The 23762-nt window shown below is 39.9% G+C and overlaps 1 protein-coding gene across 1 annotated transcript in view; it reads right to left on the bottom strand.

Annotated features, from left to right (window-relative positions):
• The window catches only part of LOC134804910 (otoferlin-like), an 82400-nt gene that overhangs the window by 29404 nt on the left and 29234 nt on the right, over positions 1 to 23762 (bottom strand). The window contains exons 4-7 of the mRNA XM_063778230.1: positions 8077 to 8381; positions 7536 to 7802; positions 7036 to 7222; positions 3437 to 3499 (exon numbers count right to left, since the gene is read on the bottom strand). Coding sequence (XP_063634300.1) covers positions 3437 to 3499; positions 7036 to 7222; positions 7536 to 7802; positions 8077 to 8381 — 822 coding nt within the window. The remainder of the gene's footprint in view (positions 1 to 3436; positions 3500 to 7035; positions 7223 to 7535; positions 7803 to 8076; positions 8382 to 23762) is intronic.

Below are 23762 nucleotides of genomic sequence, written 5' to 3'. Positions count from 1 at the left end.
TCAGGCATTTCATTTACTCACACAATAACAATTATTATAACATAAAATTGTTAGTAAAATAAAGGATTTTGTTGTTATTGAGTTTGCTTTTTGTCATAATGTTTCTTACTTTACTATTGAAGAAATTGATTTGACTAGTAGTAAACTTTAATTTAAAAATTCATTCTATATAATTTTATGTAAATTTGGGAAAAAAGGTGTTTGAGAACGTTTCATTACCATTAACCAATTAAACTTAATTGGGTATTTCATACCCCACCTAAGTAACCCACAGTGTCTCGGGTAAAGAAAAAAGTCTCAATGTGTACAATTATTATTCTATTAAAAAAATATACCTAACAAAAGTAACAATGATAAGTATAATATAATATCTTTTATTTACATAACTAAATGTGAAAATATTTTATTTCGGTAGCGAGTACATTACCACATAGAACAGTTCACTGAAATGATTTGCACCTTCTGTCAAACATCTTATTCTTTGATATTTCTTTTTCTTAAAAGTTTTACGCTTCGCGCCATATTCACCGTTTGCCGTCGTGTTATGGTGGTATCACTGATTTACCAAATTCACGCGCAAGTGACAAACACTACCCGTCTCTTTTTTACTTAGGTATTCTTTTAATTGTGCCGTCTCTTTTACGCATTTGCGTATGAAGTTGTAAACAAATTGTAACTAATGCTGCCGTGACGTTGGTAGCATTGGTTGGCATCATTTTTTTCGCTTGATATGTTAGTGTATGGCATATCTAGTATAAAAGATCATAGCCTGGGGGCCGATTTTTGAAATTCGACCGCTCGATTTCGTGTATTTCTTTCAATAATATCTCCACTACTAGGCATTTAAATTCTACTAATAGAATTAAAAACGAGTGGTCAATACCACTAGATTACAAATTTCTATCGCTCGTATTTCAAAAATTAGTATATCGCTATTTTCCACCGATTTCCGAGTGACGAAATCGAGCGATCGAATTTCAAAAATCGCCCCGCCCTGGACCGCTTCCTGAATAACTAACCGGAGGAAACACCAAATCGGGAGTCATGGAAATTAAGGGGAGAGACCTTTGCCCGGCAGTGGGACACTCAAATAGGCTAGAAAAAAAAATGTTAAGCTTGTTTGTGTAGATAACGTCGAGGGGGCCGATTTTTTAATTTCGATCGTTCGATTTCGTCACTCGAAAATCGGTGGAAAACGGCCAAATGTTAATTTTAGAAATACGAGCGATAGAAATTGGGAATTTGGTGGTATTGACCACTCGTTTTCAATTCTATTAGTAGAATTTAAATGCCTAGCAGTCGAGATATTATTGAACGAAATACACGAAATCGAGCGGTCGAATTTCAAAAATCGGCCCCCAGCAGTTTTATAAACCCAATAATAAAAACAAATAGGTACGTTCTAGGACCAAGGACGAAACGGTATTCGTGAATCATCAGATAAATATATATGTATACTATTATGAACACTTGTTACACTTTTCACAATTTATAATTGGCATTTATGGCAAACAAAAAAAAAAAATGTTTAATTATTTTATGTGAAATTTATTATTACATGACTGTGTTTTGATATGAGTACGTTTACAATAAACCTCTCTCCCTGAGTAGTGAATGTAACGTGAGCTGTGAATAATACATGCGTAATAACCTGTATTAAAAAACTTTAGATTTAGTTCGGATTGAAACAGGTCTTCCTTAGCAACTACGAAGAACAAAATATAGTAAAACGAACTAACAGAACTTCGTATCTTGGAACAGAAGAGAGCTTTCTGACAATATCTGCACTTGACGGCTTCAGCTTATTGCGTGTTGTGCTAGCAGTGGTTTATCATATTGTACCTAAACGCTATAAATAATGTACCTACACCTACTCTACTGGGTTGGCTCATAGTAATAAGAATTTTTATGTTCGATAACATTAAAATAAAGACAATAGCTGTCGGTTTATGGATTTTATAATAATTACAATGACAAACGGTATATCCAACAAAAAGAGCAAATGACAAGACCCCTAATCTCGTGCAGTCACTATCACTATACTGCAAAACGTAACTCAAGACCAAAAAAAGTAAGACAATGTTGCCACTTTTTACTAGCGCGTCTTGTACTCGTATTTATGTAAAAATAAGTAAATAAAGGTACTTTTTTAAATCGTAGGAGTAAATTTACTAATAAATAAATTATCTTAGCGTGATTATTTATCAAAAGGAATTTACTATTTTACTAACAAATTATTGCAGTAACAACTTTGTCATATTTTTTTTGGTCTTGAATTACGTTTTGCAGTTACACCTTATAAAACAAAGTCCCCCGCCGCGTCTGTCTGTTTTTGTGTTTGTTCGTAATAAACTCAAAAACTACTGAACGGATTTTCATGCGGTTTTCACCTATCAATAGAGGGATTCTTGAGCAAGTTGGGTGCATAATTTGTTAACCCGTGCGAAGGCGGGCCGGGTTGCTAGTATATATATACTAGCGATAATAATATTATTATAAGGGGTCATCCATTAATTACGTCACACGAATTTCAAGGTTTTTTTACCCCTCCCCTCCTCCTTGTCACACTTGGTCACATTTGGCAAACCCCTCCCCCCCTGGTGTGACGTCACATTTTTTCAACGAAATCGGCAAATCGAATTCAGTATTATTAATTTTTTGTCAAAATATTAGTAAATTTATTACCCAAAACTGATTATGAAAAAAATTAAACTAATAAAAACGATTATCGTTCCAAAAACTTGTTTTTGAACTGTACAGTAAATAAAATGATTAAAATAAAATTTTGGTTACTGATGAAGTTAAAGTGACGTCACAAAGTTTGTGACTCCCCTCTCCCCCTTGTCACAACATGTCACATTTTCTTGACCTCCTCCCCCCCCTAGGGTTGTCAACTTTTTTTTGGTGGAATATAGTATTTTCCAGAATAAGGCATCAAAAATATAGTACATTTCAAGACTGTATAGTACATGTCAGACTAGTCAATTTTTCGCCAATCTGATTAAATTGCCCGATCGAATCAGGACGTGCGGACGCAAACGCCAATTTGGCTCGCCGAATTCAACCGCCGATAATGACCGATATTACCGATAAAATGAGGTGCGGACGCAAGAATTTGTGACGCCAGTATTTTCGTTCTGGGGCATTTTTTCACGTTAGAGGGCTCTAATATCACCATAAATCTAAAATTGGTGATTAGATTGAAGATTGACGCGAGTTTCATTTCTGATCAAATCATTTCTGGTCGATTTGATCATCCAGTTTCATTAAGGATCAAATCGGTCGATTTACAATGCGAGTATTGTAATATAGTAAAGTTAGGTGAAACTAAAGAATGTTTTTGCGTCAAAATAATTTCTCTTCTACTTTTTCTAATCAGAACACGATACCGAATATGCCCGTATTAGTATTGAAAATTAAATTCAATAAAACTTACCGACAGAGTAATGATCTTGTCGAACAGCATTATTGGAGGCATGTGGAAATCGAACACGAAATACTGAAATAAAAGTAAAATGTTAGTGTTGGATAGATTAATTAAACTTAGATATGACTCCGTACAGTCAAGGTAGGTATTCATGCATTGTCCGTTTCAATTACACTTGTTATTGTTGTGAGAACTGCAATTCACATACGTTATGACTAGACGAAAACTATTAAACAAGCATGCAAACGAACTAACTTGCCGGGAGTTAACTATGTAGGTACGTGTACTGACACGCCAAGTAACTAAGTTTATCCCGTTTAGGTACATCAGGTTTTACAGCATATAACATAGGTATAGGGTTACCAGATGACAGGAATTTTCCTGACATGTCAGGAATCTTGGCCTTTTGCCAGGAATGGGGACGGAACAGGAAAATGTGTGGAAGTTTTTGATTCGATAGACTTTTTTATAATTTTTATTTAATTAAATTAATACAAATCATAAATTTAATAAAACGCGGCTATCGGCTCAATCGGGTGGCCATCGCTAATGGCTTCGTCGTTTCGTCGTCGTCGTCAAAAATATGAATGTTAGGAAAAATATTCGAAAATCAGGAATTTTAACCCTACATAGGTACACGTGTAGCAGCATACAATAAAAAAACCGGACAAGTGCGAGTCGGACTCGCCCACCGAGGGTTCCGTACTTTTTAGTATTTGTTGTTGTAGCGGCATCAGAAATACATCAACTGTGAAAATTTCAACTGCCTAGCTATCACGGTTCATGAGATAAAGCCTGGTGACAGACGGACGGACGGACGGACGGACAGCGGAGTCTTAGTAATACGGTCCCGTTTTTACCCTTTGGGTACGGAACCCTAAAAAACCGGGCAAGTGCGAGTCGGACTCGCGCACGAAGGGTTCCGTACCATAATGCAAAAAACGGCAAAAAAAAAAAACGGTCATCCATCCAAGTACTGACCCCGCCCGACGTTGCTTAACGTCGGTCAAAAATCACGTTTGTTGTATGGGAGCCCCACTTTTTATTCTGTTTTTAGCATTTGTTGTTATAGCGGCAACAGAAATACATCATCTGTGAAAATTTCAACTATCTAGCTATCACGGTTCGTGAGATACAGCCTGGTGACAGACGGACGGACGGACGGACGGACAGCGGAGTCTTAGTAATAGGGTCCCGTTTTACCCTTTGGGTGCGGAACCCTAAAAAGTAATTACTTACAGGTTTAAATAATGACATATACGTTTAAATACGAGGGCTGTCTTTTAAGTTCTGTCGTTTGCAAACCTCCCGAGATTTTATAAAAAAAAACTAGTATCATCGTAAAATATTTGAATTTAGAACTCGAAAACAAAAGAATGACTCGAGATCGGCCGAATCGTTTCAGAACAGCGTCGGTTCAAAGTTGACAAGTCAGTTGTGAAAATGGAAATTACGAAGGAAAATTTACGTGCGATAATTTTTTACAACTTCAAAAGAGGTTTAACGCGTCTTCAGCGCTTTGAAGAGTTGACTACTGTTTTTAATAATGAAGCACCATGCCTCCGCACTGTGGAACATTGGTATTTAGAATTTCAACGTGGTTGCTCTAGTTTTAGTGATAGGCATCGTGAAGGTCGACCAAAAACAGCCGTGACTCAGACTCAGGAGAACATTGATGCTGTACGGCAACTGATCGTCGAAGATCGCCATGCGACTTACCGTGAGATAGAAGCTTCATTGGGTATTTCAGGGACCAGTGTTCAAAATATTTTGCATGACCACTTAGGCGTAAAAAAAATTGATCTCACGCTGGATACCACATCTGCTTAGTGAAGACCAAAAAACGGCTTGCGTTAGATGGTGTCGCAAAACTCTACGAAAATTCAACCGAGGAAACTCTAAACACGTTTACGACATTATCAGTGGTGACGAGTCTTGGATATATGCTTACGATCCGGATTCTAAACAGCAGTCGACTGTTTGGGTGTTCCAAGATGAGCCAAACCCGACCAAAGTAATACGCTCACGGAGCACTTCGAAAAAAATGGTCGCCACGTTTGTAGCGAAAAGTGGCCACGTTGCCACCACCGTGCCAGAGGATAGTAAAACGGTCAATGCTGACTGGTATACCAATGTATGTTTACCAGAAGTTATCAGCGAGTTCCGAAAAAACAACCCCCGACGTCGTATAGTACTGCACCACGATAATGCGAGCTCGCACACCGCTAGGCAGACAATTGAGTTTTTAAAAGAGCAAAACGTCGAAGATCTGGAACACCCGCCGTACAGTCCAGACTTAAGCCCCAATGACTTCTTCACTTTTCCAAAAATTAAGTAACGACTTCGTGGTCAACGGTACCGAACGCCTGAAGAAGCGGTTGAGGCATACAAAACGGCCATTTTGGAGACCCCGACTTCGGACTTTAATAAGTGTTTCGAAAACTGGTTCGATCGAATGGAAAAGTGTATTACGTATCACGGTGACTACTTTGAAAAACAATAAATACCAATTAACACTTATATTGTCTTTAGTTTTACCAAACGACAGAACTTAAAAGGCCGTACAGGCTTTCGTGGCGGCAGGTATCATAAATACCTAAATTCACCTGGGCAAATATTAACTTAGGATTAAGCATTATGTCAGAGCGAGTATCATAAATTACGCGGAGTTGAGAGTGAATTTAAAACGAGCCTCGGGTTGTTACTGCGTGCGAGCTGTTTTCACACAAGGTAACTAAATGGCTTCACAAAAGGGCTTTTCACAAAGGGTGCGCAATTCCGTTTCCGCAGTGCTGAAATAGGTTTGGTTGTTCGACATTATCGATGCCAATCTATTTTTAGGAACGTGGAAAAAGGAGCCAGAACGTAGGCATGAACAACACTGACTGTCGGTTCGTACCAGAACGACGTCATCATACTCATCATGTAAGGACGTCGTTGTCTTTTTTTTACCCCTGTAGCTCCAGGTTCGGACTTCTGAGATTTCTGAGTCTCTTATCTTATTTTTATGTTACATAGATGCTACAAAGTCATGACGGAATGCTGAAAAAATAATTAGTTATAGGTACCTACTTTTTTTATAAAGGAAATGAATAGGTAATCAACACTCATCATACATACATAAATAAGTAAGTTTATGAGTGCTCACTCTATGCATTATCAATCACATCATTATCTTACTTATTAATATTAAGTTGTATGGGAGGTATGGTGGAACTTACTATTAATAACTTGCTTAAAACTTAACACTTATTAATAAGCTTAAATCTTACTAAAAATAAGTTTTTTTGCAAAGCTCGCTTAAGACTTATTATACATAAATGGGTTTTTATCATATATTGAGTGAACATTCTAAGCTTACAAATTTATTTATGCTTTCATATATTATTGGATCTCGTCGTTATCGCATTCTGACGTGCCAAATAATACATAAGACAGACAGGTAGGTATACCTTCCCTGCGCCTAGGACATATAGGTGTTTTTGAAACCCTCTTTCCTCTCGGGAGCTCGGGACCCTTATAAAGGCAATAAAGTAGGTAATATAACCTCTGCGGTAGCGGTGCGGTGCTAATGTCCTACGTGAATCCTGAATTTTAGGCAACCTCACCTCGTTGTAATAAGGGCAGTTGGTGCTCTCCTTGACGCTGGTGTACTTGCGGCTGTCGCCGACCTGCACGCACACGACCGGGTCCATGTTGAGGCCGGCCAGCTGCCGCGCCTCGATCACCGTCACGCACACCTGGAAGTCGGCCGCCTTCAGCGCCGAGGCTCCCGCCGTGTCCAGAGCGCTGCGACTACATTCAAACCAAACAAACTTACAAGTTGATGATAATTTCATCTCATTCGCCCGGGTACATTTTGGAGCAGAGGAGGTACGCGGCGTGTAAAATAGGTCTAACTTTTTAAGGTTTGATGTGATTATTTGTCAAAATGTATTGAATACATTTTGGTAGAATTAAGTTACAATATGTACTGAACATAAAAATAAATTATCCAGTTACGTATCTTTTTTCATAGTGAGGTAGGTAGATTACTTTTCAGCCACCCCTCCTCGTAGCTTATTCAAACGTAGTGCAAGGTCCTCAAGCATGATTAATGAGTACGTACATTTTCTTGAGCTTTGGGGTGTCGGTGGGCGAGCGCGTGTCAACTAGGAGCTCATCGGAGGACACGGAGGTCTGGCTGGGCGGGCGCTCGGGCTCGGGCGCGGGTTCGAGCAGTCCGCGCTCCTCATCGGCGCAGGCGCCAGCGCCGCGAGACCGGCCGCGCGCGCCCAGCCGCATCAGGCTGCGTACGCTCTTGAACGTCGACGTCCTTTTACGATCGCACTCCGCTATACTCACTACCTTCTCTGAACCCATGGAGAACCCCCGCCTGTAAAAGACCTAGACATAAGTGGAATTGTAAAACCGAAATGGGTACTAAATACTTAGATAGTTGGTACTTACTACAAAAGAACTTACTTAGAAAAGTAGTGTTGGACATGACATGGACCATGGACTTGGAAAATTAAAATTGAATTTCTTTTTATGGTTCTGGAAGACAACCTACTTATCACGTCTTAGTTTTTCATTCATGGACGGCCGACTACTCTTTAGGTAAACAATATTTTTGTTACAATATTAGCTATGTATATGGATGGACTCACCTGAGTATACGTTTGCCAACAGTCTTCAATTTACGGGCTCGAGATTCGTCGCCCGAGTCTATATCGAGAATGGTTTCCTTCTTCTGTAAAGAGCGTTCCAACATGTCTATGTGACGCTGGATATCTCCCAAGGCGTTTTCCTCGTCTAGGTCGGAATTGGCAGAGCTGTGCGCGGAGCCGGCTAGCGAATCGTGCGTGGACGCGCGCATGGAGCCGACGTCGCTGGTGCGGCTGACGGCGTCATCACTGAGCCCCGCCGTCGGCTCCACAGGCGCCGAATAGAATACGTCCATATCCACGAACACCTATTCATAGATATTAAATTATTTTAATGTTTGAAAACAAGTAGGTAAGATTACCTATCATACTGTTTGTAGCTGAATATAAAATCTTTTGTATCTGTTTGAATGTATAAACATTATAAGTTTAAATTAATAAACCCTAATAATTTGTTTACCTATTGCATATCAAACGGCTGATCTTCATAGTTATTTGTCATCTAACGCAAACAGAAATGGAAGAGGAGATAGGTACCAAGTTAAAAGTCTAGCGTAAAACAACAGAAAATGTTAAAGAGATAGACAAATACCTAAAGTACCTTGTGCCTACCCAAATCTTTGTCGCTGCGTCAGGTGAAATACGACTCTGAATTAGCGATATTTTTTGATAAAGGCGAGTATCCTCTTGCATCCAATTTACCCGTGATGTTATTCAATCCCCAGCCAGAAAAAAATCTTAAATAACAACTTTATAGGTAAAGCCTGTATTTGTAACCATAAACATAAGAAAAAAAAACAACGGGTTGCACTCCGGGAGTGCCGACAGAAGTGAAAACTCAATGACTAGTCCAAAATGTCTGCAGCACTATGTATAATTGACCCATCCTCCTTTCTATTGAAAAACTTTAGTTCCGAAATAGCTGGTCAGTGAGCTTGTTTAAAATTCGAAATTCAAATTTGTAGCGTTAATTGTTAAAAATTCGATTAGATATTGTAAAGTTACCTTGCAGACCTGGCATCTAAATATATTTGGTCATGATATTTTGAGTTTTATTCACCAGTACTAGAGTTCACTTTTATTAGCGATTTCATCAAGATGTAGCTTTATTTAATTATATTTGAGTGATATAAAGTTAGAATGTAACTGTGAGATCCTCGTATTTCAACCCGTACAAGATTATAACCTTTTTCATGTAATGTCATTGAGTTTTTCTTTATTGATTTAAATGCCATCTAAATGAGTGGCCCTCTAAACCTTACGGTCACGTGATCGCCTTACGCTGTCTCGAGTTTATAATTTTTCCCCCACCTCAAAAAGTGCCTAGCGCCGCTAAAGAAGTTTTCACTTCAAAAACCAGTTGTATATTGACCTGGGTTTAAGTATATTTAGAGCAGTTAGTTCTGATCCCTGTTGTCCCTGTTAAAACTCGTCTGGCTCGCTGGAAGTAAGGGAACATACATCGCTCACTTTTTGTTTTTGTTGTTTAGAGCGCGATATTGCGAGCTAGAACCAGTGCTAAGGCCCATTTACACGGAGGGTAAGTAGTCCATAGCAGCAAGAATAAAACAGCATACTTTTCCTGAGAGACATGCACATTTTGTAGTCAAACTGAAAAACTAGCGAAACTTCTTCAATTACATATTAGAAGAAAAGAAGAGAAGATAATTAATCTGAAGAAATAATAATCTACAAAAAATGGTGTAATTACCAAAGACTGATGAGTTAATCCGAAACTTGACAGTCGTAAGGAGTCTATAGTAGAGATGCACCGGATATTCGGTTACTATCCGGTATCCGGCCTATCCGGCCAATATTTTAATATCCGGCCGTATACCGGATAGTAACATTGCTTGATTTCGGAGTAAACAAATTGGATTTAAGAAACAGTCACGGTCATAATCGTACTTGTTTATTATTTTAAAACAATTTATACATTCCACTGACTTGCACGCGCACTCATTTCTAACCTAGAAATGTGTCCGCGCGAACGTTCACTAGGAAACGTCTGACGTGCGAAATGCACACCTGAAAACCGAAATGTAGGTATAGTTCCGCTGGCCGAATATTCGGCGGCCGGTATCCGGTCAAACAACTATCCGTTGCATCTCTAGTTTATAGGTAGGTACATATTACCCGTTTAATACGATTGTCGTATGCGATTTTATTAGCGCGCAGATATTTCACTATCTATTTGTTTTGTTTGAGGTGAAAATCTCGTACCTACGAGTACCTACCGCGTACATATTAGTCAAATTACCCTTAGAGAGACTTAGGCCTTCGATTACAACTAGACAGACCATGCAGACCATACCCGAGCTATCCCCAAGCCAAATATCGGATATAATTTTGACGAAATATGATTTGCACCGATACTCCATACAAAATATTCCAGATATCGGTTTAAGTTATTTAGAGTTAGACCAAGCTAACTTGGCAGTGATTTTGATAGCACAACTGTGCAAGTGTCATTTTAAACGTCATAATTTCATAGAACTTTGGCTATTGAAGTAACACTTGCACAGTATGTGCTGTCAAAATCGCTGCCAACTTAGTTCTTGGTCTAATTCTAGTCAACTTTAAATTGACAAACGGTTAATAAAGATGCATTAAAATAGTAAGTACTTATGTATGTACTTTATTTTACGACTTAGTTATATATTATACTATAATAAGTGAGCGGGGGTCGATATTGCACCACGTCCGTAGGAAGTTACCCACCGCTACCCTACACGTGACCCCTGGGTGGTGCTAAAAGTGCAATAAACTTGGCAGCTGTACTGTTCTCTCTGAATCTCACAGCTGATCGTCACTGCGAATAAAATGCTCAGAAAACAATCTCAAATAGGCGCTCCCCAGCGCCCTCAGACTAAAGACATCGGACCTTCTGTCCGTGTCTGTTCATTTAATATAGAAGGTATAAGCCAAGCAAAATCCGAATGCTTAAGCAGAATAGTTAACGACAACAAAGTAGATATAATCCTTTTGCAAGAGACCCACGCCGCGGACCCCACACAGCTCTCACGACGGGGGGCTATCCCGGGATATCAATTAATTGGAGCTACTTACCACGGAAAATATGGAACTGCCACTTATGTCAGAACACCGCTATTGCCAACATCTGAATTGATAAGCTCTTATAGCAACCCCGACAACATAGAGATCACAATCATACAACTTGGCGAAACGAAAGTGTGCAACGTGTACAAACCTCCGAATAGCCCCTGGCCAGACCCGGCCCTCCCAAACCTTGGCCACCCGGCACTCTACACAGGCGACTACAACAGCCACCACACTTCCTGGGGTTACAGGACATCCCATGACAATGGTGAAAAACTTTGCCACTGGGCTGATTCCATCAACGCCTTGCTAGTACTTGACCTAAAGAGCAAAGGCACGTTCAAGTCTGCTCGTTGGGGAAAAGAATATAACCCCGATCTGGTATTTAGCTCCCTGGACGAAGAAGGCGAGCCTTTGCCCGTAAAACGTACTGTGCTCGGAGACTTCCCAAACAGCCAACACAGACCAGTGCTCGTCGAGATTGGACTGAAAATCCCAGTCATCGAATCATACCCAGTCCCCCGTTGGAACTTTAAAAAGGCAGACTGGAAAGCATTTGCTAACAAACTCGATGATAGCATCCGCTGGATCCCACCGCTGCCAGAAAACTGTGAGCGCTTTCAGAAACTCATCTTAGCAACAGCCAAGAAATGTATCCCCCGTGGCTTTAGAAAGCAATACATACCGGGCTGGAACAACGAATGTGAATCCGCTTGGCACGAATATAATAAAACTGGAGACCGGACCTGCGGACACAACCTCATTAAATCACTGAACGAAGCCCGACTCCGGAAATGGGAAGATACGGTTGGAGGCTTGAATTTTACGCACTCCAGTAGGAAAGCATGGCACGTCCTGAGACTGCTAACCACCGGGATCAACAACCAACCCAGCCTACCGAAGGTTAGCGCCAACGCTATAGCTACAAGAATTGTCAGCCTGTCTAAAGCACCGAGCAACAAATTACATACGAAGAAAATCCGCAAGGAGCTTCAAGATCTTAAGTCAACGATAACACCAAACAATGCCTACAGTGGCCCAGTCACAGTAAACGAGATCATAGCTGGTATTAAACAAGTTAACACAAACAAGGCCTGTGGTGCTGACGGCATTTTTCCGGAATTCCTCAAATACTGCGGGAGCAAAACCCAGAAATGGCTTGCCAACTTCTACAGCCATATCATCAACACCGGTCAAATACCATGCATCCTGAAACGAGCCAAAATTATAGCGATACTCAAACCGGGAAAGCTGGAAGACAGTGCGGACAGCTACAGGCCTATAGCTTTGCTAAGTGTCATCTACAAGCTACTGGAAAGGGTTATCTATAACCGCATAGCTGATACTATTAATAGGGCTATACCAAAAGAACAAGCTGGCTTCCGACCGAATCGTAATTGTTGTGATCAGGTTCTGGCACTCACCTCGTTCATAGAAAGAGGCTACGAAGAGAACCAGAAAACATCGGTAGCGTTCATCGATCTATCAGCCGCGTATGACACTGTATGGCGACAAGGACTCCTATATAAGCTCATCAAGCTGGTTCCGTGCCTTAAAATATGTAAACTTGTGGAAAACTCACTCACGAACAGAGTCTTTCAAGTCCACCTCGGTAATAGTGTCAGTAACATCAAAACTTTAAATAACGGTCTCCCCCAAGGATCGGTGCTTGCCCCGCTGCTATTTAATGTGTACACCCACGACCTCCCTGCAACCGACTCAAGGAAATTCGCATACGCTGACGACATTGCAGTAGGTGCACAAAACCGGGACATTAAGACAACCGAAGTAGCGTTAGAACAAGATCTACTGACCATGAATGATTATTTCTCCCGATGGCGACTATGCCCTAACGCAAATAAAACCGAGGTATGCTGTTTCCATCTAAACAACAAGCTAGCGAGCACCGAGCTGAACGTGGAGTTTATGGGAAAGGCTCTGAAACACAACCCAAACCCAAAATACCTTGGTGTCACTCTAGACCGAAGTTTAACCTACAAGAGCCACCTGAACAAAACTGCTGGGAAACTGAGGACCCGTAATAACATAGTGCAGAAGCTTACCGGAACAACCTGGGGAGCCAATGCTGCGTGCCTCCGAACAACCGCTCTCGCACTGGTCTACTCTTCGGCAGAGTATTGCTCGCCTGTGTGGATTAACAGCACCCACGTTTCAGCTGTTGACACGCAGCTCAATCAAACCATGCGCCTCATCACAGGCTGTATACGCCCTACACCTACCTACTGGCTACCTGCCCTCAGTAACATCGCCCCACCCCACCTACGCCGGGAACAGTGTCTCTACCGCGAGCTCGATAAGATACGGAGAGACCCAACTCTACCCATTCACGACGATGTGCTCGCCAGGACTGATCGCAGGCTTAAGTCCCGTAATCCACCATTAGCTAGGTTAAACGCCATGGACCCCCTGTGGAAGGTAGAGAATGCCTGGCTTAACGAGTGGCAATCCAATAAGGCGCCAACTGACTTATTTGAACTAAGCCCCCGTACAAGACCTCCAGGTTTCACTACCCAACGACGTGTCTGGTGTCTGCTGAACCGCTTCAGAACTGACGTGGGCAACTCCGCATACCACAGAAATAAATGGGGATGGAGTGAATCGGCGGCATGCGGATGTGGAAAACCCGAACAAACAATCCGCCACATGGTGCTAGAATGCCCCAACACCAAATTCGGTGGCAACATTGAAGAGCTCAAGACCTTGACTGGGAAAGCCGTGGATTATTTTAAGAATTCTAGTTTTAAATTTTAATTTTATACTGCAGTGACGTGTAAAGTATGCCATACGATAAATAAATAAGTGAAAGTTTCAGACGTTATTAGGTGAGTTGAGATGATGTTGGATTTTTTTTTCTCAGCTTGTGGATAGGGTACCGGACATAATTCAAGTACAAAATTGATAATAATGAAATGCTCTAAATAATTAAATTTTATTATCTTTCTAGACGTCATAGTGAGCGTGTAATGACTGTTTAAATATAGGAAACAAAATAAATTGACAGCATTATTTTTTTAAGAACGGACGGGCCTATAAGTTCGGCCCTATTGCCGGTACCAAAGAGTTTACTATTGCAACATAACCGGTTTTACCCACTGATTATTATATAGAAGAATTTGCCTAGCAGCAGCAGTAATTCGGGCTATCATATCCGACCCTTGTATACCAACAGTGAGTGAGTGAGTCAGTGATTTTTTAGATATGAATAAAATCTAAAGTATAAGAGCTATGCAACTGAAAATTTTTATGCTTAATAAATCCACTATTGACATCATATCCCGAAATTTTTGTTTATCTGGTATAATCCAAACCCAAGTTATGAGGGTTCAAAAAAACGACGAAGCGCTTCGAGAAAAGGTAGGTTCGCTTTGCTCGTCTTGGCACTACCGTGCCCCCAGATATGAAAGTGGAGGAATGAATGCGACCTTTTTTAATCAGTCTGCGTTTTTATTTCGTTGCGTTTTTATATTTTATATACTATTAATCACATTTACCTAATACCTAATTTAATCAGAAATAGTGGTGACACGAATAAAGTTTGAGCATCCCTGAGAATTTAAGATCGGATGATTAGCATCCGATCTTTTACCATTTCGGGTAAGACCGGATCTCGGCCTACAGGCATCGTATCAAAATTCCAAATATACAGATTTGTAACAAATTTAATAAAAATAACATGCAATCTGACAAAGAAACAAATAACGTTTCAACTTACCATTTATTAAAACAGCACAAAAAATTAAATTAAATTTTTTGGACGTTTGCACTTAACCGCATATATCTCGCGACTTGTTAGTCGGAGCGACAAGTGCGGCCTGAAGGAGGGTGCGGGACAAAATAGCGCATTCCATCACCTTGCTAGCATTAACAAAGAGCCCAGTAAAAGGCGGAAATTTGAATCATACGATCTTATCCGGTGTCCGATCTTAGTCGAACTCACCTTAATTGTCAGTCTTAAAAAATTTTTTACAGTTTGTCGTTGCGTTATCCAACTTTGTACCTTCAATTATTTTAAAAATAATATAGAAGTCAGTAAAACCAAGAGTCTAATAATGCCATTTGTTTTTGTTTTCCTCCAGGTTCACATTCTCATTTAATTAAACAGGAAGTCGTTATTTTGTTATACATATAAAATGTTGATAGCCTCGGTTGAAACTGGGCGATGTAACACAAGTGGGTCAGCGGGCCCCAGGCGCCATCCCAGAACACAGGGGGTTATCATCATTAAAATTCAGAGCAACTCGAGCGGCCGAACGCGCGGCCTGTATCTCGGGTAATATTCGGAGATAACAATCACTGCTCTCATTCCAAGGATAACAGAACTAACCCTCTCTCTACCGCTTGTACCAGGAGCTCGCAATACCTAGGTACTTTTGGGAATGTCAAGCTTAACTTACTATTGTGGGTTCACTTTAGTAATATAATGAATCTTTCTTACTTCATAACATTAACATTTAGGCTATTAAATGAAACGAAGTAAAAAGTTCGCAGTGTAAATATTATTATGTATTACGACCTACCTACGTACTGTGCGCAGCGGAAGCACGATCCCGAAAGCCGCCCCTGCTTCGAGTTGGCAGCTGCCGGTTAACACGACATCTTTTATAACTCATTTTAAAAAACCGGCCAAGAGCATGTCGAGCCACGCTCAGTGTAAGCTTTATACCCGTCCGCCAAAATAGGCTGCCTTGAACGGGGGCTATTAGTGGATATCGCGGGTGGACATCCAGGCCTGTACATAACAAACAAGCAAAAGCGAGCACCTTTTGTAGCACTTTTACTAAGAAGGGAAGACTTTTTGCAAACAGTCAAAAACGGCTTAACCGATCATGTTCGCTATAGTTCTCCTTGAAAGTCTTTATTCAGATTTACTTTTACGTTTTTTTATAATTATGAATTATAATTCTTCGTGTTGGCTGTTAAAATTACTTTTGGATTAGATTTTTAATGTTATACAGTTAGTATTTTCCTCGCGTTGTTGGGGTGAAAACTTGTGTGCTGTTTCACTCGGTAGCAAAGTTTGTTTAACCCTTGTGCCTTGAAACCCTCGCAACGCTCAAAATTCCACTTTAGATACCACTCACTACGCTCGTGATTCAATTTTTCAATCTTTCTCTTGCTCGGGTATGAATTAAACAACAACTTTTCTACCTTGTTATATAATTATAAATAACTATTTATTTATTTAATCTTTATTGCACATAAGAAAACAGACTGTACAGAAGGCGAACTTAATACCATAAGGCATTCTCTACCAGTCGACCTTTAGGCAAAGCAGATAAGTTGTAGGCGGTGCAAAAACATGTGGTACGTATATAACTACTATTGTTTAATAGCTGCTTCATATTTAGAAATCCATCCCTACGCGAGGAACAACAAAAACTGCCACGCGGAAAGAACCGCCGGCATAGCTAGCTAGGCTATAGGCTATAGGTAATTTATCCTCACTTTAAATAAGACTTAGGTTAAGGTACATAAGCTTAGTTTAGAAAAATAATCATTCAAAATACCCGTTGATAGTAGCAATCGAATGACGTAGAATATGAATATACTAAGTAAGTATAGGTAGTGTGTGGAAAGGTTCTGGAATGTCTTTATCGAACGTAGGAATGACAATATTAGTAATATAATTCTGTTTCGCATAATCCAAACGAAAGAGATTCTGACATACAACAGACTTCAACTGCGTAACCAATATTGCCGGGTATTGAATAAAATATAGAACAATAGTTATTTTACACTGTCTTATATGAAGAAGGAACTGGCGTTATATGCATTTTACTGAAACGCTATTTCATAGAATACCGGATTATACATATTGCCGCTATATCCCCGATCAAGCGTATGAGGAGCTATTCTTTTAAATCGTTTCCGATGTTTGTAAATATATTGGTACAGAGGATTTCCAATTTTGTAGAAGGAATTTATCGTGCATGTGATTCGCTTTGAGGTAATATATTCCACGTGTGCGCATTATCCGCTCCGCTGCGAGCTAAGATAAATATCACAGGTACGCAGTTAGGTTTTTCGCACTATCCTTATTGTTTAGGGAAAAATAAATACATCATACAACCTATATAGAACCTACCACGACGTAAACTTAAACGACTACAAACTTAAACCGTAAAGGGCGTAAAGTGTGTAGGCATAATAGTACTATAGAGGCTAACTAGATTAATGAAAATATTTATATTTTTTGTAAAATACATACTTACCTACATATGATACCTACACCCACTGAACTTTTCAAAATTGTTACAATTTTCATTGTAACATATAATACGATTTGGATATGTGATATATGATTGTGTGTCACTCGGTAGCAAAGTTTGTTTAACCCTCGTGCCTTGAAACCCTCGCAACGCTCAAGATTCCATTTTACAAACTGGAAGAAACGAATCGAAACTACGATAAAAGTGACATAACGGAATGATGTAAGTACCTGTTTAAATTTTAACACCTTAGAATAGTTTCTACGGTGTTCAAATTGATACGTGCACATCAGTACCTGAGTACTCACAAGTTTATCTTAAATAGCGGGCTCAGCACGGTTCCATTTTTATCGACTATCACTATGCGCGTCCCTTTCGCACTTACATACTTGTTAGAACGTGACAGGCATGGTGACAAGGGATAAAAACGCGACCGTGCTAAGCCGCTAGAACTCGGAAATAAATAGGAACAAAAGCGATTTTCCCATTCCATGAAAACAGATAATGGCTACAGAATGCCCCACGCCTGTTTGAAGCTGCCGCACTCAAAAGTGCTCGTAAGCAAACCGCTCCGGGCGACGCTTTTAAGTATTAGGGGTCTTTATCTACCTTTACGGAAAAACACGCACGAGCCTTAGCCTCAAGTGCAGAATATTTGAAGATTTTGATTAACGGTAAAATAAGTTTGTTTATTTAAAGATTCAAAATCTAGATCAAGTCATATTACGAATACAGCACAGTTTGTGGCAGTTTTCGAGGCTGTATCTGAGTGATGTAGTTAATAACGGGCGCGACATAAAAGTGTGCACAGTGTTCGGGACGTGGCTTGCGGACGCGCAACAACGCTTAGTCCACAAAGAACTGTTAGAACTGGAAGCATTTTTGTAATCCTTTAATTTGAGATTATACAGTAATTCCTTGTTGCGAACACACTCGATAATTCTTTCCTCCATTTTTACCGTACGCACGTCCAAGCTCTCGCGTAGTCCGCGTCCTTCTGGCGCAGTGACGCGTCCCGCACCCCGTGCATACTACTGTATACCGTCCGCGGACGTTTTCGGCTGACAGCCACATCCAGCGCGCCAGATTTCTGTCGGATGTCCGAAGGCTCAAGGTCAGCACAAGCTTACGTCCACGGCTTACCTCCGATAGTTTGCACAGTTCAGTGTATATTCATTATCTACATACCTATAAGTCGCGGCTGTGAGCCGCGTCCGTCAGCCGCGTCCGATAATTTGTTTCCAGCTACGAGTTGCGACACCGAGTAAGGCGCTCTACGTGTCTCGCCTGCATTACTCCGCCGGGGCCGACGAGGTGGTGGAGTACGTCCGCCGGAAGACTGGCTTCACGCTGAGGGTGCACCAGCTACAGTCGCGTCACTATGAGCACTTCAGTTCATTTGTAGTGCGCGTGCCGCGGCCTCTGCAGGACACCATCGCAAGCGCGGACTTCTGGCCGAAGGGTGTGGTGTTTCGGCGGGCAACCTGCCGAATCCTACGCCGAGTCAGACGACGCTACGGAGCCACGCGGTTAGTTACGTCGTCGCCCAAATCCAATGTTTAATTTGTATGTAATTTTTGTGTCTATTGTTTTCTTTGTCTCCTTGTTTTTTTAATTTGTACTTTCTCAGTGCCTTGTTTTTACTGTAATGCTGTGTTACTTGTTTGATCAATAAAATAAAATAAATAAATAAATCAATATATAAATAAATAAATATTATTATATCAATTCCTTGCTAACTTAAAAAAATGGTCGCGTTCTAACTATTTTGCAGTGCTCTATATTTTATAGAGCTGTATTTATATCGGCTACCTTTCCTTATATAAGCTCATCTCTAACCGCCTTAACCCAATTATTTTTAAGCTTTTACTTGGTATGACTCCGAATTTTTTGAATAAATACCGTAAATATGGATAATTTCCTTAACTTAGTATGGATTATGTAACTGGACAAAAAAGTCTTCAACTGTCTGAATATATATTAGACAGACCGGAGCGGAGTTCTATGGGCGCTCCTTCACTGATACTTAACCTACCTACTTCATATGCTAACATGAAAGAGTTCTGATGGTGCACAGTCTGGGTGCCGGTTTTTGAATTTCGAGCGTTCGATTTTGTCACTCGAAAATCGGTGGAAAAAAGCGAAATGCTAATTTTTGAAGTACGAGCGATAGAAATTGGGAATCGAGTGGTATTGACCACTCGTTTTCAATTCTATTAGTAGAATTTAAATGCCGGGTACTGGAGACATTATTGAACGAAATACACGAAATCGAGCGGTCGAAATTCAAAAATCGGCCCCCTGGTGGCATAACAAACTCCTCGTCAAAAAACCGTAACGACATATTGAGTTTTGGCTAATTAAGAGGATAGTGGACGATCGCTCTGCATACTATCTGGTTATTGACACTATGGAAAAAATTCACAATTTGATGAATATATAGTATTAAGTATAGCTATGTTTGAATATTTTCGTTTTTTTTTATAAGATCAAAGAATAAATTCCATAAGTATCTACATACTTATTTTTAAAAGATTTTAACTCTTATAGTAATGAAATAGATCGAAAAAATGTTTTGTTCTTTATGAAGAATGGAGAAACGTTTTTAAGCGGTCGTTCTGCGTTAACTTTCATCTTAAGTACCTATATCAAGTGTTAAAGTTGAATCGATAGACGAGAAAAGGACAACACGTACAGTGTTAGATAAAGAAGTTATAATTAAGTAGGTATGACTAATCGTCTCTTCTGTGGCTGAGGTAGACCGGGTACAAAAATGAAAATAAGTAGGTATTTATAATCTAATAGATACCTAAGTAACCTACCTACGTGTGGAATTATCTTACCTGATAGAAAGCTTATTTATTTACAATAAATATTGTTGGTTATAGGTAGCTAACCTCACCTATCCAGGGGCGTATTTACCCTAGGGCCATCCGGGCCATGGCCCGGGGCGCCAACCTCCAGGGGCGGCATATGCCAACCCCCAGGGGCGGCATGCCGGATTGCATTTTGTTTTTCTTCCTTGACTTCTGGGGCGGCAAAACGTATTGGCCCGGGGCGCCAAATTTCAAAATACGCCCCTGCACCTATCGTCTACAAGCAAAAATAAAAGCTTAGCAGGAAATCTCACATTCGTTTGAAGTCGGGTAATGAAATGGAAGAGCAGAAACTCGAAGACAAACTATGAAGCGCTACGTGAATTATTCATCCAAATGTCTGGTTATTACTGTTAAGGATTACTCACGCAGTCACTCACGCTAGATCAGGCCGGGACGTCCCACCTGTCATTTTCTATGACGCTTGATCGGTGACCACGTGGTGCACGTTGGTGAAGCTCCGGCCTGAGGGTCTACCGCTAACCACGTTCGACGTGTTGCCTCTCTGACGCACTTGTAAATTCGTACGTAAGTGTGACAGGAAGGCAACACATCGAACGTGGTTCGCGGTAGACCCTCTGGCCCCGGACTGGTCTAACGTGAGTCATCCTTTATTAGGTATTAACACCTACCTAACGAGTCTTGCTTATATTGTACCTGTATATGTATTTGATATTGATTTAGTAGCTGTAAAAGTATCCACATAGTTAAGTGATCTCTACTCTACAGCCCTCGCGTATAATAGGAGAAGGCCTCTGTGTCCGGCAGCTGGACGGGTCTCAGTATAATTATATACATGTATGTAAATACTTACATAATACATTGGACATGATGTAATATTATAAATAAACCGAACAACTAATTATATGATTTTTACGTGACATTTGGGTATTCTTAATTTGTATTACATAATATATTATTAAAACTTAACTCTAAGAAATAAACAATAGAATAAATGTCATATTATATTTATAATCATAATCATTATATTTATTTATTATTTATAGCATAGCAGAATTACTTAAGTACTTAGGGGCTATTCATAAATTACGTCATTTCAAATTAGGGGGGGGGGGGGTCTGGACATCGGATGATGGTAGCATGACGTAGGAGGAAACGGGGTCATTCGAAGCATGATTTTTGGATGATTTTAGAGAGGGGGGGTCAAAAATCGTCAAAAATCGATGACGTAATTTATGGACAGCCCCTTAATAAAATGTCACTCTTAACTACCTACTTATATAGGTAGGTACATGTTGGCACTAAAATACGTTGAAAATTGTTTTTAGGTGAATATTGTTGATAATTTTAACAAAGGTTTGTGTCTGTGTACCAAAGCCAAAGGAGAATATTTGAAAGATAATACGTTTGTTTCCGCTAAGTTATTGCAGTTTTAATTTTTAATGACATTTTGAAAAACATTTGTAAGTAAGAAAATAATGCTAATAACTTTAATATCAACGTATTTTTAGGCCATCCTGCATATTACTTGATTAAAATGTAATTCTGAAAAGTATATTAAAAAAGCTATAAAGCATATGATTCTATGCCGTCAGAAATAGATATCACCATCAGAGGCTTGCTCAATCACGCGTTATGTTTACCTTTGAGAGAGCGATACACAGAAAAATAAATCGAGCACATCTGATATTCAGGCGGAACGCCACGTGGACCTAAACCAGTCGCGTTTTTATCCCTTGTCACTATGCCTGTCACGTTCTAACAAGTATGTAAGTGCGAAAGGGACGCGCATAGTGATAGTCGATAAAAATGGAACCGTGCTGAGCCCGGTCCTAAACCTAATCAAAAGACTGACGATTCAAATGAGACGCGGTAAAATGGTATAAATTAGACATTTTCATAAGTTTCATATACTTTACTTAGGTTTCATATACCTCATTGATGGAAGGATATCCCTAATTTGTTGTTCTGGCTTGCTGACAATAAATTCAAACTTGGGCTCCAGTATAGAAAAGTACTATATTTCACTTTACTAAGGTACCTTACCTTTGTCTTTTTGTATGTACTGCTCTAGTCTGTTCGCCCTTCCCCAGAGGGTAAATACAGTATGCCTTTACACCGAGCGCGAGTTAATTTACTCGCTACCATCCCGCGTGACAATCGCATGAATTAAGTAAAATTCCTATTTACTCGCGTAATAACCTTCATTATAACCCTCCTACTCTCCCTACTACATTCGGGTAAAAAGAGACAATGACTTGAAAATGTGTTTTAATATAAAATAATTGGTTAACTAATGTCAAATGTAATTACTTAGTACCTATAAGTGCTATGCCAGGCCCTTGCTGCTGCCATGTTGTAACCTTCGAATAATTAGAGGAGACGGCCTTGTTGGGATATGTCCTTCACCGAGAAGCGGTTAGTAAATATCAATAGTTATTTGTTTTACAAGGGGGCAAAGTTGTTGTTTAACCGCTCGTGCTAATATTGATACCCGAGCAAGCGAAAGATTCCAAAATTGAACCACGAGCGTAGCGAGTGGTCCGAAAAATGGAATCTTGAGCGTTGCGAGGGATTCAAAGCACGAGGGTTAAACAAAATTTGGTCCCGAGTAAAACACAAAATTTTTCACCACACCAACCCGAAGCAATTACTAAATGTAAAATATCAAACAAAATCAAACCAAATCAAATTCAAATGAATGTTCTTAAATATTTATCATCCAAAATCATCATTTGCAACTGCAACTGAAAAGTGCAACTTTGCTATCCGTTTTTGAAGTGCAAAGTAAGATTTTCCGAGCTTGTGTGGTGAAAATTATATGTTGTGCATAAGCATAGATAAATAAGTAGGTAAGCTTACAGTGCTCGCTCCATACATCGTTTTCCTTAGGTACTTGATAAATAATAAGTTGTATGAAAGGTATTGTATGGGAGACTTGGTCCCCGGGTCCTCTAACTTGTCCCGGAGTTATTCTGTCATGTCAAGATTCACAGCGTCGCCGTAGTCGAGTAAAGGCAGTAACAGAGAGCAGTATGAAGTTAAAAGCAACCAAGACTAAGTAGGTAAGGTCATGTGGCTAATTCCGTCATTTTCAATCGTAGGAAAAAAAAACATTTGCTTTTGATTGCTGAAACTTAAAACAATCGCTGCTTTGTCGACGAAATTATCAATGTTGTTCGTTATTCGAGAAAAACGCTAGTGGACGGAATAGTCCCCATGACGGAATTAGCCACATTGACCTTACTTACCTTTTTAATAAATCTGTGTAGCAGAAAAGAAGTAGGTATGTATAGCAAGCGCTGAAAGTCGTATTGTACGAGTAATCTAATTCCCTTTTAATTACCGCGCAGCACGCTCGGACAGCTTTCACGCAAAACAACACTCAAGGTTAAAGTATTTCAATTCTTTGAAAAATGTGCACATTTACACACATAGGTGAGGTACCTACGTATGTACGAGCATAATTCGCCTCGCCATAGTTAAAGTGGATGCATGGATATGTAAATATGTATAACAATAATATTAAGGTGATTGAATTAGTAAAATTAGAAAGAAATAT

This window comes from Cydia splendana, chromosome Z, assembly GCF_910591565.1.
Source record: "Cydia splendana chromosome Z, ilCydSple1.2, whole genome shotgun sequence".
NCBI lineage: Eukaryota > Metazoa > Arthropoda > Insecta > Lepidoptera > Tortricidae > Cydia > Cydia splendana.
Note: the sequence above shows the minus strand (reverse complement) of the source record. Positions and strands in the feature narration are given on the sequence as shown.